Raw genomic sequence first — 19,644 nt, 5'->3', positions numbered from 1 at the left:
AAAGCATTTCTAAAAATCCATTTACCTTCTTTTGTGAAATGTCAGATCAATTTTACCTGTCAATGAGGGTAATTTTATTTCTAACACTAGACTTATGAAACCCACTAGACCTTTATCTTTATTCATTGCTAGATCTTTAGTTCTTAAATATAAAATAGAGAAATTTTGACTTTCATTTTGCTTTCATTTAGTCATAATAATAAATAGGAGCTATTTATTGCAAATGTTAGTGCTTCTGTTTTCTTCCTGGCTTCAGTGAGCTCTTATTCCCTCTTGAATATCCAATAAAGGAGAATCTTTCCTGCAATCCTGGTCAAATCCATTACCCAGAAAACTTAATCCATGAAGATCTCACTCAAATATTTGTTTTGAAAAGTTGTTTTAAGTTTTATTTTTCTCTATCTTTAAATTATGAGTTGATATATTACCTATGAAATGAAGAAAGTGGTGAAATCCTGCCCAGATGCCCCATTAGAGAAAAAAAAAGAGTGCATGCTTTCTGAACTAAATTTAAAGAGTAGCAATAAAGTACAGGTTAGGAACTATATCCCATCCTCTAATATAAAACCAGGATTTCTGAATTTATACCAGGAACTCACATAGCATTAGATTTGATTTGAATGAATAAAAACAGATTGGGGAGCAATTTTTTAATGACTCTAGAGTCTATAACTAGAGTATTAGCTTTTGCCCTTAAATAGTAATGATCTTGTCATTTATAACTTAACAGTCTTAAACATTAACAGACTAAATGATATTCTAGACTCTTGAAAGAGAAGACTTAATTTTCAAGGACGACTTCTTCCGTTTTTCTCTCCCCTACTGGGCCTGGCGCATTGCCATTGTCAGTAGGCATCTGTTATGTGAGTGAAGGAGGCACATAGGAGGCCGTGAGTAGACATCTGATTAATAAAACTTTTTTATAAGAAGGGTTGTTTATAGTCTATCTTAACTTTTTATCTCTTTTCCTATTATGGATTTCCCTCTTGTTAATTGCTCAAGTCTTATTTGAATGGCTGTTACTACAACACTCCATCTTTAGTACATAACCAACTTTCCCGTTCATTCAGAACAATACATACATGATCGGCTGGACTTTCACCATTAGATTAGAGAAGATTAAATAAATGGTGTAGTAAACTTTGAGATTCTTATGGGTAGACTTTGAGCCACGATTTTTTCCAGGAACTTTTTTTTTTTTAATGATACACCTTACCTGAACTTTTTCCTTAGGTCCTACAAATACAACATTGTGTGAAGAGGGTCAGCAACTTTAGTATACATAGCTGTCACCAGAAGGGTTAAGTGCTGGTTAAAACGAAGGCAATTATGAGGGCAATATGGAGAAACTAATAAAATAAGACAAGAGCTACTAACATGGAGTTCATGACCCCTACATGATCTCTGGAAGGACTCAAGAGATCTATGAGTCTCTTGAAATTATGTGCAAAATGTCCCATGTGTGCAAATGGACATTTTCCTGCCACATCTTTCTTAGATTCTCCAAGAGCTTCTAGATTAAGAGAGTTTAAGAAAGAAATTAAAGCATCTGAGCAAGAAAAGGAAGAAGGATTCATAAGGGAGAGGTGAATGTGTTAGGGAATGATTGCTGGCTTCCTGTGATCATCATGTACTACCAGTTGGCATCAATTGCCATGGTTTGTCTAGCCATTTAGTGGGAAAGCATATATATTCATTGTACATTTATAGTTATTGAAATAATCACACATTGATAATATAAATGTAAATAAAAATTGAGTTAATAAACCTATATACTTCTATTTTGAGCCATCTTAATTCGACTTTGCAATAGCTGATAATAGATTTCCTAAAATTACTTGCTAAATTATAATGTGAATTTTTAAATAGGCTTATCAAGCCTTGAAAGCCTAACGAAGCTCCTCTAAGCTGAACCATTTTATTAAAATAAGAAAAACATCAATAAATATTATAGATCTTGTGAATTGGCTTTGTTCATTAAGTGAGCATTGTTATTAGATGGTAAATAATTATGTTATTAGATGGTAAATAAAATGAATAGAAAATCTTACAACTTAGAAATATATATTAAATATTAAAAGCTAAATTCACTTCCCATTAAGAAGTGTTCCTTTTCATTAAAGCTCATAATTGCTTCTGATATATCTGTTAACAAACCCTAGAAATGTTCCCCTCCTCTTAGAGCTCCTCTCTTGGCAGCAAGAGACAAACAATCAACAAGCAAATATACGAATTTATGACATAAATTCAAGTAGTGATAAGTGGTATGATGGAAAATAAACCAGAACAAGAAGGAAGAAAATGGATGGAGGGCACTCTTTAACATAAGAAGTCAAGAATAAAGAAGTAACCTTAATATTGTCTAAGTTTGGCTATTGTGGACATGTTAGAAAATATACAATACATGTGGCAGAGACTAAAACAGACTTGGTAATTTAGGAATATTCTCACATGCAAATTTTAAGCACAAAGAATATTGATTAATCAAAAATGATTTTGCTAAAGTAATCAAAGAACAGAAACCTTAAGAATATCTAAAACATACAGAAATTGGATCTTACGACTTACAAATTTATCTTTAAAACCAAAAGAAGTATTGATATGTAGCTAAATCATGTGTTTCAGAATATTGATGAGGTCATTTTAATATATTCAAAATTTGTTCTCATTTATTTAGGAATTCATTCATTTATTTATTTAGGAAATACATATACTAATTCAAATAATTATTTTATGAAACACATTGCTAGTCATCTTTGGACTCATAGACTCATAGATGGACTCTTATTATTAGACAGGCAACATTTTGGATTCAGTCAGTGTCTAGTTCTTATAGCCCAGCACTATCTTCATGACCAAACCATGTATTTTAATGAAAACACTTGCTTCAACCTTCATGAAATGGTCTTGGTCATTGTCAGCTGGTTAATGGGAGTTACAAATTTATTATCTACCATTTGTTTCTCATTATTCACATTCCAATCTGTTTTTCCTTCTTTTGTTTCACTACCAACCTTTCCATTTCCTTGGATTTTCACATCTCTCAAGTTGGAGGACTCAGATTATATCTACTTAAATTAATTCTTATTTTTTATTTAGTGTGTTAGAAAAAATGAGGTTCAAAAAGAAAGAGTGAATTTGTTAAATATTTATTGAGCATTAACACAAGGTGATGTGCTGGGTGCTGGGTGAGACCAATATGAAAACAAAAATCCTAGATTCAAAGTACTTGCTTTAAAGCGAGGAGCATGACAAGGACATGTGTCTTATTTCTGCAGCTCAGTGCCCACAATGCCTGGTACGTAGCAAACACTTAATAAATGTCTGCTAAATAAATTGTAAAACATCACATTTAGACGTGAAGAAAAAAAGACAGAGCTCTTTTGCATAAATCAAAATGAAGCGATTAAGTGTGAAACTTTTTGTGATCTCTCCAACAACCTGGGCCTTAATAAAAGAGAACCCTTTAATTTCTGATTAGAGTCAAGAGAAAGGGCACAGATTTCTCTATTAGGCTGCGATGGTGAACTAAACAAGCTTAGGAGATAGTTCAAGACAGGAATCATCCGGTTTTCCACCAAAGAGAGCACATGTGGCCAGATAAAATTAATACTTACCAACTTGTGTTCAGAGTCAGAGTGTGAAACAAAATGCAGCAAGGTCAGGCCCCCTGGAAGAGTGCGGCCAGGAGGAAGAGGGCAGATGGTAGTAGGCAGGCCATCCAGTGGGAAGAAGTGGAGGGCATGGCCACTTTAAACTGTCCTTTTCCAGCTGATCCTGGTTTAGAACTTAACCTTTTAGACCAAAGCAAAATGGAGTCCTAGAGTGTATTGACACCAAATTGAAATGTAGCTGCTATTCCTTTTCATAAAGACACTTTTTTTTTTTTTTTAAGAATTGGCTTTTTATTATTTTTTATTTTATTTATTTATTTTTGGCTGTGTTGGGTCTTCGTTGCTGTGAGCGGGGGCTACTCTTCATTGCAGTGTGCATGCTACTCATTGTGGTGGCTTCTCTTGTGGGTGTGCGGGCTTCTCATTGCGGTGGCTTCTCTTGTTGCAGAGCACAGGCTCTAGGCGCGTGGGCTTCAGTAGTTGTGGCACGAGGGCTCAGTAGTTGTGGCTCGCGGGCTCTAGAGCACAGGCTCAGTAGTTGTGGCACATGGGCCTAGTTGCTCTTTGGCATGTGGGATCTTCCCGGACCAAGGGTGAAACCCGTGTCCCCTGCATTGGCAGGCGGATTCTCAAGCACTGCACCACCAGGGAAGTCCCAAGATATTTTTTTATTTCCTTTCTCTGTTTGTTGGGATGTGGGATGTTACTGCTCAAGAAAAGACATGTAAATATCTAGGATGCTGCCCATTGTGTTCTTTGAATATATAGTGATATTAATTACCAATTAGTAGACTGCTGTATATGCTTTACATATCTTAACCCATTTCATCCTCTTGAGAACATTACTATTATCCCTATTTTAGGAATAAGGGAACTACGTCCCAGCATGGTTACATCACTGTCGCAAGATTGGATAGTTATTAAGTGACTGAGCCAGGCTATCTTGCTCCAAATTCCGTGTGCTTCAATGCTTTGCTATACAGCCTTTCTTCAGGAAGGTATTCTAAGAATCCTGTTATTAAGATTCACGTTCAAAGTCTAAATAAGGGGACCCAGAAATCTAAGTGCTCTGAGAAAGACTCCAAACCCCACCTCTTCCCACTTACTCACCACTTGTGTGCATTAAGACCCCTACTTCCCAGTAGCAGGACCCTATTTTCTCTCTAATGATGCAGTTTTCACTTGTGCAATCCACAGGAGAAGAGGGAGGTGTGAACCTTGCATCTCATTCCTGCTTACAGACCTCGCTGTCTCTCTTCTCCCTGAAATTATCACCAGTCCTGAGTCTCATGTTTTCACACTGTGGTAATCTTCCACCTCTTCTTGTATCAATAATTTACCTAATCCTATGTCATCTCCTTTTCCATGAATATTCAAGCATCTTTCTATAGCTATTTAGTGGGAAAGCATATATATTCATGACACATTTAGAGTTATTAAAATAATCACACATTGATAATGTAAATGTAAAAAAAAAAACCTAAGCTAAACATGAAACTACCGTATAACGTAGCATTTGTACTCTTGGGCATTTATCTCAGAGAAATGGGAACTTCCACACAAAAACATGTACATGAATGTTCATAGCAGCTCTATCTTAATAGCCAAGAAGCTTAAAACAGCCAGATGTCCTTCAATGGGTGAATGGTTAGATAAACTGGAGTATATCCATGCCATGGAACACTACACAGCAAAGAATAGGAATGGACTTCTGGTACACACAACAACATGAATGAATCTCCAGGGAATTATACTGCATGAAAAAAGCCAATCCTAAAAGATTACGTACTGTGTAGTTTCACTTATATAACATTTCTTGAAATCACAATATTATAGGAATGGGGCACAGACTGGTGGTTGCCAGGAATGAGGGAAGGGGAAGGAGAGTTATAGAGGGAGGTGGGAATGGTTAGAAAAGGACAACACGAGGAAACCTTGTAGTGTTTGAACTGGTCTGTACCTTGACTGTGGTGGTGGATACATGATACACAAACCCACAAAAATACTGAAATAGTCTAGAACTAAATGCATAGAGAGGCACACACAAAAGTGAGTCCAATTAAAACGGGAACCTGAATAAGACTGGAGAATTGTATCATTGTCAGTATCCTGGCCGTGATATTGTGCTATAATTTTATAAGATGTTACCATTGAGGGACAGTGTATAAATGGTGCACAGGATCTCTCTCTATTATTTCTTACAACTTCATGTAAATCTGTAATTGTTTCAAAGCAAAAAAATTCAAGCAGAAACATAAACAATCTGTTGGAAACCACCTTGAGATTTTTGACAGTCCTTCTCCCCCAACAATCTGTCAGCAAAGGGCGTTAGCGTCCCTTGATGATCCTTGCCTGAGCAGTCACTGTGTTGGTGGTTAAAGTGGTGGTTTTCTGATTCCATCATTCCTTGTGCATTTATTAAATAGCCTTAACTTGGGGGAAAGAACAAGCTTTCTCTCCACCCGTTTCCCTTGATCTTCTCTGTCATATCCAGCCTAACTCTGAGGTGAACAGTAAGGTGGAGCTGACGGATCTTTGCCCACTGATGACATACAATGCCATCTTGCCACTTCCAACCTTCTCTTAGACAGTGTTGAACCTGGCTCTTCTATTAAGACCGCTTGAAATGTTTTGATCCATGCCCTGAAACTTACCTGGTTGGTTTTTTTTTTTTTTTTTTTTTTTTTTTAACCAAGTGCATGTAACCTCCTCTTGCTCATTTGCCTTCTCTCCTGGACCTTCTTTCTGAGCCCTTTTAGAAAGGGTTAATCTCTCCTTCCTGCTTGAGAGAGACCTCCTTTTCATCATGTCTTTTTCCTTCATGAGGTAACATTTGCCGTTTTCTTCCTTTGGGCAATTATATGGAAAGAAATCAGATTATAGGAAAGAGAAGAACTTTGGGACAATTTTTAAAACTATAAATGGTTGCCACGTGGACATGTAAGTTTTCCCGTCAGACACTGTCTTGGGAAGTTGGGGGAGACAGCCATGAAAGACTGGCTCCTTTACCCAAGGAAGTCTGGCTTTATCACAAGGAGACTCTTCCAAATTTGCAAAGACTGTTTTAGACTGGAGGGCACTGAAAGTCATTTAAATGCCAATTCTGGTTCCATCCCTCCTTCTACCCTGTCCTACCCCCAGACCTAGGCAACATGAGAGGACCAGTGAGGACATTTATTTTAATTATGTAAAATTAAAGTTTTCATTAAAAAAATTTTATTATAGTGTGTTAAAATAGTTATCCCATTACATGTGTTTTGCTTGACATGCATTCGTTTTGTAAATCAGGGAATTTTATATAATGATCTGAACTTCCTACCTCCTCTAAAAAATTAGAAAACCATTAACAGTGGGCTTTAATTCCCACATGGCAACAATTGTTAGGAGCCAATTAGCACCTCCTCCCTTAAATGGGGCAGGGGTTTGTCATATTCTTCAAGTATTCCAGTCTAGGAAATTGTTAATGAGGTACCGAAGGATGTCTTAGAAAGAAGACAGTCTGTATTTCCATTGTCCTTGGGGAAAATTTTACTAATATGTGCATAGATTTGCAAAACAAAATAATTGAGTGAAAATTTGTTTGTAGATTTTCTTTAGTTACCACAGCTAATTGATGATGTTATCATCATTGAAAATTAACATTTAACTATTCCTTCAGCTTAAAGGTGGAGCCCAAGACTAAAGGATTAAAACAGCAGCAACAGCAGCATAAGAAACTTCTGGCAGCAATGCTCTCTCAAGATTCGTTTGAGTCTGTCCATAGCCCCACCCCATCGGTAACAGAAGAAGATATTGATGATGAAGATGATGCAATGGAATTGCTGGGTAATTTTAAAAATTAATAATTTCTCTTTTTCTTCTCTGGCATTGTAAAAGTACGTAGTGGTTAAGAGATTTTTAAAGTCTTGAGTGGTTTTGTCTTAGGGGAAAGAAACCATTTAGCACACACTTGCATTAGACTTTCATGGAGTTGCATGCAAGAGTTAAGTTGAAATCAGCTGAGCTTGTGAAGTATTTATTAGACTGTATTTTGTGCTTTGTATATGCAGCACTTACCTTCTGACTACTTAATCAAGATTTATTCTCTGTGCACTTGTGATACAAATTCAAGTTTGTCTGCTTTATTCTCCTATTATGATTGCCTTGATCACATCTTTTGTCTATAAAATGTATCCAGAGTACATATTTCAGCCCGCATTCCAAGATGTCTCCCTGTTGTTTCAAGGATGTTTTAGAAAAAGCAAGTTAAATTTAAAAGGGCAGATAGTAAATTAATGTTTTATGTCTTTCATAAATGACAGGAAAGTTGGCAGAGATTTCAGTGTTTTTATAGGCTCATTACTTTCATGAAAGTTTTATACATAGGAAATCTTTTATATCTTTTAATGAAGTAAATGTACATTTTTGTTTCATCAGAAATCTCTGCATAATAGTTTTTTTAAATTGAACTTCCTTTTGTAAAACCCTTTTTTCAAAAGAAGGAAATTATATTTTATTTCAGAGTGAATTATCCACATATAAAACATTGGGTTTTTAATTCAGTGATATTAGCTATTCTATTCTAAATAATTAGAACAATTTTCAAATACTCTGTAACAATATACTAGAAAGTGAATAAATAATAAAATCATTTGAATGCTTCAGATAAATTTAACATATAGAAAAAGGAGCCCCAGAAGTATACAGATTTTTTTTTAATTATTTTTTTTCTAAACTAGCTTCCTTGGTTTTAAGTGTTTATGGTACTAAAATACTATCATTATAATAAATGATATAGGTCTCCATGCATAGGCCTACAAGGTGTTATTAATTAATGGTGGCAGGTTCACTGATAATTTCTGATGTTATATTAACTGCATTCATTCCAGCATTGAGGAAGGCTATGTCATGGCATTTTCACTTCATGCTGTCCATCTTTTTTTTTAAGAACTGTTAAATCTGGGTGTTTTTTAAGGAATCTCATCTCCCTGCCTCCAAATCAGTAATGTGGCAGATGTGTCAGATATGGTGGTGCTGCCTTCATCCAACTTCCATTCAGCGAACGTTTACTGAATGCTAGGCCCTAGACTTGGTCCTGGGGATGTAAAAATAAAATAATCATGGTTTCTGTTCACAGGAACTTTACATTCTAGTGTTCAAGATGAAAATGTAAATATCACTCTAATATTTTTTGCTACAGTTGCTAATTTGATTAAGCGCAGAGTTGTACATAGGAATAACATCTAATGCAGAAGTAGGGGCCGGTTATCAGGGAATGTTTCCTGGAGAGTCTGATTCCTCTGGTAAGTCCCAGAGGACAAGTAGATGTAGTTCAGCAGGCAGTGTGGTCATTACCCCTGCAGGTTTGCTGTTGTAAGGATGGACTCTTGCAGTTGTGCTTCATGACTGTGCCTGTACATTGTTCCTCTGCTTCAGTCAGTAACAGCGAAGGGGGCAAATCTGGAACCGTTAATGGATGTTGCCTATGTAACATCAGTGTTGGTGTGTTGGTACATTGACATTGGGTTTGCAGGTATCCTTCTGTCCCCCTCATTTCCTTTATACAACAGCTCATGGTCAGTTGATACCCACATGAAGGCGGTTATACTCTGTGTTGCAAAGAGAATCTTTTGAGGAAATCCAAGCATTCTCCAAATCACTTTGGGATTCCTAATAGCCTCAGGAATGTCTAGTCAGAGTGGAGGAACTCATAGAACTTAAGTGATATCAAGAGATTCTTTAAGGAGGCTCAGGTGTCCACTCAGTGCTGGCATCCCTAGATCTCAGCTCCTCTGTTCTGAGGTTTCTAGTCTCCCGAGATGAAGACCAAAGGATTGGGTTTTGGAGACTACCTAATGTGAGCAATTAACAGCTGGTCCTCACTGATTTTGTTTCATTTGACATTTTAGCCTCTGGTCTGAGCAAATTTGAGAATGAGAGATAGCTGGAGGTTTGGACTTTCGCCATGTGAGTCCGCATGTCAGCACAGGCAGCTGGTGGTGTACTAATGCTGGTCTATAGGTTGTGAGATTTCCCTGCAATAATATGGAATGTTCCAAGTCCACTGGGCTGTCCCCTAAAATAATGCCATATGCAACCGTCTTGCCTAGTTGTCTCAGTGAACAAAGGTCATATAACAGAAAATTCTATCCACAAATTGTTTTGCCCATAAAGTTCATCAATTAAAGTAAAATGTTATTTAGATATGAAATATATTTGTCTTTAAGGCCCTAATACTCCTACCCATTAATACTGTTCTATTATTTTAGAAATATATGTTTAAAATATAGACTCAGAGTGTTCTTCAAAAGTAGAGTATATAAGTCCATGACTTATAATGTTATGTGTGCCTTTAACTAAGGTAATGAATGGCTCATGTCTTACATGAAATCAGACAGATGTACATGAATATTTTCAGTTAATGCAGGAGCTAAGAATTTTTCAGTCATGATATAGTAATGGATAAATATGTGAAGTATGGGTATGAAATAAAATGGTTATTAAGTTATTCAGTTTTAAAACCTGCATCTTCAACAGGCATGTATATCTCTATTATTATTCCATTGGATATCAAGTCCTACACTAATCAATTGATGCAATACTCCTAAATCAATTTAGAAACTATAAAGTATCTATCTTCCCAGTCCTTTTAATATTAGACTTACATCATTTCGTTTATTATTAAAGAATTTTAAGATAATAGTTTTGAAACTCTGATTCCAGAGAAACATAAGTGATTGTACATATGTGAGGAAAATACAAATGCTAAGTTCTTGAAAACATATTTGAAATCAAATTTTAGTACATGAAATAATTGTAAAATGCAACAGAGACATCTGGTATATAAAATAACCTTTTGAATCCACAACATTGTTTAGAATGAATTTGCAATAGCTTATATGTTTTAAGGGTTTAACTTGTCATTGTTACCTATACCAGGTATAACTGGCTGAAAATTTTATTTATTATGCATGGGAAGCAGTCTATATGCTTTGTGCACTGATAAATAAGTAAAAAGTATAATTATTAGTTAACATTAATATAACAAAGGATTATTCCTAAATAAAACTGGTTGATTTGAAGGGGAAAAAAACTTTTAGTTTGGTAGTAAAACTATTGACCTTTGTTTTGTTTGTTAAGGAATCTAGCGTTGTTAATACATACTGATTAACATTTAATTTTTCGCAGTTGTTTAATTGTATATTTGTGAGTTTCTTTTCTAAGTGTACTGGGCATGTGAAAATACTATAATACAACGTCTATGACTTTTAAGTAGGTTAAATATTTTCTGTAATTGCTTTAAATACTACTTATAAATTCATAGTACAAAAGTAGCTTAATATGGGATTAATATATACCGGAGAATAAAATTTCCAAATTTGTGGAATTTTAAGATATAACAATTTTAAGCACCTCTGAAACTGGTGCTTTAATTACAGAAGAAGTTGAATAAGATATCTGCCAATTCATCTCAAACTAAGTAGTTCTCAACTTCAAATATAAGATATTCTCAAATATTTTGGTAATTATGCTGGAAATTGATCACAATGAATAAAACTATGAAGAATCTGCACATTATTTTTAAAAGTTATTAAAGTCAATGATCTTTCAAAAGCAGAAAAACCAGTTACAATGGAGCAGTAAGAGATTTAAAAAAATCTCTGTATATTTTACTCCATTAACTTTCACAGAAGATTTGAGGAACCTCATTAGTTTAAGAGATATTTCAGCTTGTAAATGTGAGTCCATTTTCATTATATTACATGGACTTTTCATTTTATTTTTGATGAAATGCTGATTACAATTATGTGTTTGATTTTTCTCTATATAATTTATACTCATTTTAAAATGTCATCAGAATTATTTGAAAGCTACTTTTCTTACACATTTTAGTATATTACTTTAAAAAGTTTTTTTTAGATTTTCTCAGAATTGATGATGAGACAAATATCTAAAAATCACATTCCAGAGATGCTAAAGAAGAAAAATAGCATTAGTCATGCTTTATACTACCTGGTCTTAGCTTTTTTCTAATCATATAAAAATTAAAACTGTGTTGGCAAAAACAAACAAGGTGATTGCAGACATATTTTATTTATTTTAAATCTAATCTAGAACAAGTATAATTATACTGGTATTCTTTGCAGAATACAGTAATTGAGTTTCTAAAACCCCAGTATCTTGCCAAATTATGTAAAAAATAAACTTAATTTTCTAGAGGGACTCATTACATTAAGGTGATCCTTTGGCAAATTCTTTTTTTTCTTTCTTTTTTTAAAGTTGGATGCTTCTTAAAGCAGAAATCACTCATGTTTGCAAAATAAGAACGTGCATTTCACCTAGTGAGAAATGGATGCTGTCACCCAATGATGTTAAAAAAAAAAAAAAAAAAGGAAAGAAAAAAAAAGAAAGAAAGGGAGAGGGCCTTTAAATGTTTAAAAGAAAAAAATCTACCTACCTATCTCTATACCTGTATTTTAGTGATCTAAAGTATGTGAAATGGTCTAAAGCACAGGGGAACATTCAAACAAACTTTATTTCTTTTGAGTATTGATTATTGGGAGCATCAGGATGACAGATAACTTGTCACTTTAAAATATTCTTTGTAAAATGATTCTTTTAAAAAGTCTGAGGACTTTCAAAAATTAAATTTATGGATCCTTTAATATTGTCTGTAAGATTGCTTTAAATACTGCTTAGAAATTCATTCAACATATACCAGTGTAATTTAATATGGAATTAGTACATATTTGAGATTAAAATATCCAAATTTGTGGGTGTTAAGAGATAACAATTTTGAGTACCAACGAAGTTAGTACTCTAAATCTAGAACATACTGAATAAAATATCTTCCCAATCACCTCAATGTAAGTAGCTCTCATTTTTAAATATTAGATATTCTCAAAAATTCGTTATTAAACTGGCAATTGATGACCACAGTTAACCAAAATAGAAAATCTGCACATATATTTTAAAATGTTCACTAAAATAATTAGCATAATTGAAAAACTAGGATATATATACACAGATATGTGAAAATATTTTTCACATGCTAAATAATAAATATTTCCTCCTGTTAAGCCATGTGATATATTGTTAAAGAAATTCTGTGAAATACTTCTGCAATAGAGTTTGTCCCATATTTCTGAATTCTGACTTCATCTTGCTTTAGTGCCATCATTGCCTGCACAAATGCCAAGTGAGCTTGGGTTGAAGTGTAGCCTGAGTGGAGTTGAACAGCACAGTGCTTGTCTCTCCAAATTACAGTAAAAACATTTGAGAAAATCCACTGAAACACATTTTCATTCAGCAAGTGTCATGCACCTGCCATGTGGGTAGTACTAGTACATATTAATATATAGCACTAAGAATATTGTGCCCTTTGTTTTTCTAATTATCTTGACCTCTTTAGGCTCTGAGAGAACAGTGAATCTAGTGAGTGTTGGCATCTATATAGAACCAAACAGTTTGTAGGTCTTTAGTTCAGCTCTCAATTAGTCCATTAATTCATTCATAGGTTTATTAATTTCTCCACTTACAAAGTGACTGCATATTCCTGGGAGTTCAAATTTGCACAAATACAGACATGTTTCACGAACTGTTAACTATTCAGGGATGATTCTCAAGATTTGGTTTGCTTAAGAATCATTTGAGAAGCTTATTTAAATGCCAGTTCCAGTGGCCTTTACCCCCAATTTTTGTTTCATTAGATTTGGATACAGCCCATGAATCAACATTTTTCAACACGACTGCCCTTCCTCCTGTCCTCCAAGAGATTCTGTTGCAGGTGATGTGTAGAACATACAGTGAGGAATTCTAATCTTAGTCTAGGTATGGTCAGTGCACTTTTTGTTTGATGTGATATATCCTGAAGCAAGAGGAATAAAATATTAGAAAGTCTAATTTTTACAACAGAGAGAGAGAGAGCATGGAATAGAGGTTTCTGAGTTAACCAGGCTCTACTGAATTGTCTCCTGGAAATAAGGAAAAGTCTTGCTAAGAAGCTATATGGGTAATGCAATTTGTATTACCTTATTATCTCTGTCTTCCTTCCTGATATCATATTTACAGGAGTGCTTGAAAAATGAACTGCTTAGAGTAGAAAAATTACATATTAGGAAATGATTCTAGCATAGACCTGAGGACATGGTTCCGATGAGCTTCTATTTTGCATTAAATCTTTATTTAGGATTCTTACTTTGCTTTCATTAGATGTGACTCATAGCCTCCTTCATTGCTTTCTGGACGCACTCATTTCATGTTTGGAATTCTATTTATGCTTCATTCTCTTCACACTTTATTTGTGTTTCTTTTCAAAAAATATCAGAACATTTGCAGGTGATAACTAGGGTTTGTGTGTAGAGATTGCATTTTAAATAAATATGAACTTGCATGCCACCAAAAATAGATATCATCCTACATGATTTACTTCTATGGTATTTGATAAGAAATGTTGCTTTTTTCCTTTAAAAAATTTTCTACACTGCTATATTTAAAACAGATGACCAACAAGGACATACTGTATAGCACAGGGAACGCTACTCAATATTCTGTAATAACCTAAATGGGAAAAGAACTTGAAAAATAATAGATACATGTATACATATAAATGAAAATAAAAAGCTGAGCAATAAAAACAAAACAAAAAATGATCTACTTTCCACGCATAAGCAGCTTAGAGGAAAATGGCAGCTCACCAAGGAACAAAAAATAATAGTGAATTGTTAAGATTTTTTTATATGTATAAAGGGATGAATAAACTATTTAAAATAATGAGTAAAAAGTTTTTTTTTCCAATGGTAAAAGCAGATCAGCATAACAGAATGAAGTCAATAGTTTGAAAATAAAATCTAAATCCATAAACAAATTATTGACAATTGTCCTTCATCTCATTTGTATACCTGTGTGAAAATTCCTTTATTTGAGAGAGAGCTGTTCTTAATATATTTGTGGGTAGGTTGTTTAATACATATTTCTCGCTTTGAAGTAAGTTAGAAATTTTTGACATGTAACAATGTAAGTTAATGTGCTTTTTCATACTTAGGCCATAGCTTTTCACTGATTATTTTGCAAAGGTATGAGCCACACCGTAAGATGTTTTGTGTGGTCTGTGGTCAAAGCACTGGGCTAGAGCTCTAAGACCGGCTCCAGCCCTCATGCTGCCTCTTGTTAGTTTTGTCACCTGAGCTACAAGTAATTCATTGTAAAATGCAGATTAAAATATTCCTATCACATAGGGATGCTGTGGGAATAAAAATGAGGTATTCTCTGAAAGTGCTTTTATTTTTTTTTTTTCTTTTTGCCTTGCCTAACAAGAATATCTGAAAAAAGACACTGGAATTTATATACAAAACTTTCCTTCCAAGTAAATTCATATCTTCTAACTTACATACATGTTGTCTAGTTATAAGCAGAGAAAAAAAAAAAGCTTTCTTTAGCATTGAGAAATTGCCTATTAACAGTAAAAATAGAAGTTTCCCACAAGACAGTAAAATCAAAAGCTTGAAAACAAAGAATGTAAAACTACAAATGTATTTGCAAGCCAAAGTATTTGCTGTATCACTACAAAATATTACATCTATTTTTAACATGGATATTTAAGCAACAGCAAACATTAATGTGATTTGGTTAAAGATATAGAGCAAATTATTCTACTCTCTTTAATTTTCTTCCATATAAATGGTTTTTAGGAAGAAAAGAAAGATGTTCTGTGCATACACATGAATGTCCACTAGCAAAAGTTGAGCTGGGAGCAGGAATAGGAGGGGGAGAGACAAGGAGGAGACATATAAGAACTAGAAATTTGTACTTATGTTTACATACTTCTGTGTAAGTAAAGTCATAAATGTATTGAATAATCTACGAGCTTTAAAAACTCTTTTAATTATATTGATAAGTATGAAAATATTTGAAACAGCACAGTTTTGATGGTTTTACATTAATTCATTGTATAAACAAATCACAACCAAACTGAAAATCACTGTTAAATATTTTTAGGGTTTTGTTGCTTTTGAAATAAACTTGTCCATTTCAAATACTTAATAAAATGGTGATGTTATACTTCAAGATGATTTGTTTAGCTGTGGTAATGATTTTCATATAATTTGACTGAATTTGAATTAATTTTGCACTCCATGTATGAGCCATTTGAAAGTGGTACAAAATCATGGCTTTATTGTGTTTTTTTTTTCTTGGTTGAAAATGTGCAAAGAAATGTAGTTAATTCAGCAGTTATTTGCATTTTAACATCAAAAACAATAGATATTAAAGAGGCATTAAAACTCTTCTCTGAATTGATTAAAACTTCTTATATAACTATAGTAATCTGTTTAGATTTTCATGTTTAATACCACTGATATCTTATTTAATCATCTCTAAATAGAAACCTTAAAATGATTGAAGTTGAACACTGAATATACATTAACAGAAGAGTGCTCAGAAAATTTCCCAATTTTCAATATCTGAGAACAGTAGTTTTTGTGAAATAAAGTTTCATTCAAAATTTTTTAAGTTATTTAATAAACATGTTTTTCAAAATTTGAAATGTTTAAACTGGTCCTGTATATGAATTTCTTTTGGAATGGAAATATAATTTTCTTTTTCAATAGTCTCATGTTCAGTAATTTCAGAAAGGAAATATTCTTAAGAATAATGAATGCATTTTTTGAAAATTGTTCTAAAGCTTTTAAATAAAAGAGTGCTAAAGTACATAATGGGAAAAAATATGACAGTGTTCTAATGGAGGTTAATTAGATTTAGTGACTTATATTTTACTTTTCACTTTTAGTTGCTTTCTGCAAGAGATGAATGAGTGCCTTATATTGGTATAGGATGAATTTGCTTGTGTCAGAATATAAACTTAAAATTCCATATAAAATTTTAATTTCTTTAAAACTCAGTTTTTCAAGAATTGTCAGAAGGGGGTTCATTAGGCCAGCTATTTTTCATCTCTTAAGTGCTGTCATATTTACTTGTTAATTACTGACATTTGTTTTGGGACTCTGTATTTCAAGAATTTAATGTAGAGTGTTGTTAATATCATAAAACAAAATTGAAATTAACCTTATGAAACTGATGTTTTGGAAGGTAATTTAACATAGTGTTAGGAATAACAACAGCATGTATGAGCTTTGTATTCAGGTAGCCCTATTTGCAGGTTTCCCCATTGCCCCTTACTAATTCTATGATTTGAGAACAGTAACGTCCTTCTCCCAAATATCAGATTCGTCATCAGAAAAATGGGAATTATAACAATACTTATATCACAGGGTTTTGTGAAGATTAAGTAAAATAATTTCTGTTAAGTGCTCAGTGTATCTGATAAAGGATTAGACCTAGAAAAAAAGGTTTGTTATTGTAATTCATATCATTTTTATATCAATTTCTTTCCTGTCTTCAACTAGCACAAGAGGTTTAGTACACCTAAAAAAGAAAGTGAGACCATAGGATTTTGGCCTTAGAGGTTTATTGTCTTTTGTCATCAATGTTTCATCTAAATATGCTCCACATGTTTAGATATCATTTCAACAAGTACTCTCTACTTGATATTTAAGTCCTACACATTATTTTATCTTCTCACAATTTAGAGAATTCACATCCAATAATAAAAGCAAAAATATCAAGAGAGAAACAGGTGGGGGGATTTTTTTCTTTCTTATTTTTCCCCAGGCTAAAATCTGATGTTCTTATCTTCTTTCATATGGACTTGGGACATTTACGATCTGAAATTCTCAAATAACATTGTTAATATCTGATACCATCGGATTTCTAACATCTCGGTGGCTGAGTTAAGGACATCTTTTGTAGAAAGCAGCTTAAGATAGGAAACATATCTCTGTTCATATACAGTTTAAACACAAAAGGGACAAACAAGCTCCAAGTAGCTCCATTTTGTTAAGGAAAATTATGAATGTGAAAGAAGTTATTCTCCGATATAAAAGCTTTTAACTGAAAGAAAGAAAATCCTAAAAACACACATTTAAAAAAAATCACAGAAGCAGCATTCCTTTTACAATAAAGTTCAGATTCTTTGCTCATAAAGTGATTCTTTTTTCCACAAAGCAACAATCATGGTTGTTTCCTTAGAAATCCTATGTTTGTTTAAACACACTTTCCAACCATAATGCTGTCATAATATACACATTTATAAATTTATTTTTTAAATTGTATCATTGCTTTCCCTAGTAATCAGGAATTTAAATAATTCTCAGTTAAAAAAAAAATAGCAAGAAAAGTGATATGTGCTCATTACTGGCCTTGTAATGGCTTCAAGATCTTAGTGTCTCTGTGCTACTGACTTTAAATGTGTATACTGTCAACATGATTACATTGCTTAATATCTTCCTGATAAGCAAAAAATTTTAGAAATTTGAACAAAGAACGATTCTTTTGGGGAAAACTATTGGCACTTATAAGTCAACATAGGCTAATTTTAGGGACTTGTAATATCAAATCTGGGAGTCAAATTTTCTTTAAAATAATATTTTTTTGATTATTAAAAGACAGATATTCAATTTAAAGAGCGTGGCATTACGGAGGTCAAAATAAGTAAATAAAAAGTGTTACCCAGAAATAATTACTTTTAATATTCCGTTATGTACTTTCTAGGTATTTTTATATATAACAAACATAGAATAGTATTAACATTTATGTGCATTACAATATGCAATGCACTGCACCTAAGTGCTTTGTGTACGTTACTTAATTACAAAAATACCATGGGATAGAAAATATAATTATTCTTACACCATAGAAAAGGACACAGATCCTTGCAAAACAAAATCTTCTTAGATTACATGGTTGGTACTCAAGAGTTAGATTCCTAAGCTTTAAGAATCAAACACTAAACTGTGGAATACATACACATTAAAATACCCATTTTTGTTAATATTGTATAGACTTACTTGCCTATATATGCAGTTTCCACACAGGCAACAAAGTTTTAAAATTTAACGTCAGGGGCTTCTGCTTCTGCTCATGATGGAGTAGCTGGTATTAGCCTTACTCCTTCATATTAAGTAATTATAAAACTAGACAAAGTACATGCCAACTTTACAGGCACAGGACAAAAGATGGCATGGGACTTTGGTTCTTCTTTTTTTTTTTTTTTTTATTTATTTATGGCTGTGTTGGGTCTTCGTTTCTGTGCGAGGGCTTTCTCTAGTTGCAGCGAGCGGGGGCCACTCTTCATTGCGGTGCGCGGGCCTCTCACTGTCGCGGCCTCTCTTGTTGCGGAGCACAGGCTCCAGACGCGCAGGCTCAGTAGTTGTGGCTCATGGGCCCAGTTGCTCCGCGGCATGTGGGATCTTCCCAGACCAGGGCTCGAACCGTGTCCTCTGCATTGGCAGGCGGACTCTCAACCACTGCGCCACCAGGGAAGCCCGGGACTTTGGTTCTTGAGAGGAGGGAAACGAGAGGTGAGCTGTGTGTTTCATGCTGGCTTTCTTCATGGTGACACTTTCCCTGGCCAACTTGTATAGAGGTGGAGTGAAGAGTGGAGTGAAGAGTGGTGATCTCACTGATCTGAGGAGGAAATGGCTAGGATTTGTGGGACAGTGTGCCAAGAGAAGGCAGCAGAGGGAGAGGACAGAAGTCTACAAGTGTGTTTTCTTGGATTCTTAACTGAGGACTGTGCTGTTCTTGCACAGGGCAAGACTACTTTAGACCTGAGAGAGTGGTTATTGTGAGTCTGGGAACTGAATAGCGAAAGAGAGGTCAGGCAGAGCTGGGACACATCAGAGTTACAGCCCAGCCAAAGAGAATAAACCTTCCTGAGTTCCTTGAGCATTCAGAAGAGACCTTGGAAAAATCAAACATTAAGAGTTTATAACCACACACTGAATTGAGAGCCACTTATAAGAAAGAGGGAAAAATTGAAATAGACCCAGCCTAACAAAGCATATTTTGTTAGGCATACTTTGTTAATGCTTATGAAGGTGAGGTAGATCTGCCAATAATTTAATTCCTGACATAAAACTCAGTATCCTTTAGAGAAGATAACGTAAGCCAGCCTTCCTACAAAGAACCAACTATAATATCCACCATACTATAA

At 34.0% G+C, this 19,644-nt stretch overlaps 1 protein-coding gene across 2 annotated transcripts in view; it reads left to right on the top strand.

The window, feature by feature from the left end:
• Positions 1–19,644, top strand: part of C17H8orf34 (chromosome 17 C8orf34 homolog) — a 338,603-nt gene that overhangs the window by 97,586 nt on the left and 221,373 nt on the right. Inside the window, exon 7 of one of the 2 annotated variants that reach the window (XM_036830419.1) lies at positions 7,273–7,439. In XM_036830419.1, coding sequence (XP_036686314.1) covers positions 7,273–7,439 — 167 coding nt within the window. Of the gene's footprint in view, positions 1–7,272; positions 7,457–19,644 lie in introns of those variants that run through there. The other variant, XM_036830420.1, reaches the window with a different exon arrangement.

This window comes from Balaenoptera musculus, chromosome 17, assembly GCF_009873245.2.
Source record: "Balaenoptera musculus isolate JJ_BM4_2016_0621 chromosome 17, mBalMus1.pri.v3, whole genome shotgun sequence".
Taxonomy (NCBI): Eukaryota; Metazoa; Chordata; class Mammalia; order Artiodactyla; family Balaenopteridae; genus Balaenoptera; species Balaenoptera musculus.
The sequence above is the reverse complement of the archived record's forward strand: the minus strand, read 5'-3'. Positions and strand labels throughout refer to the sequence as shown.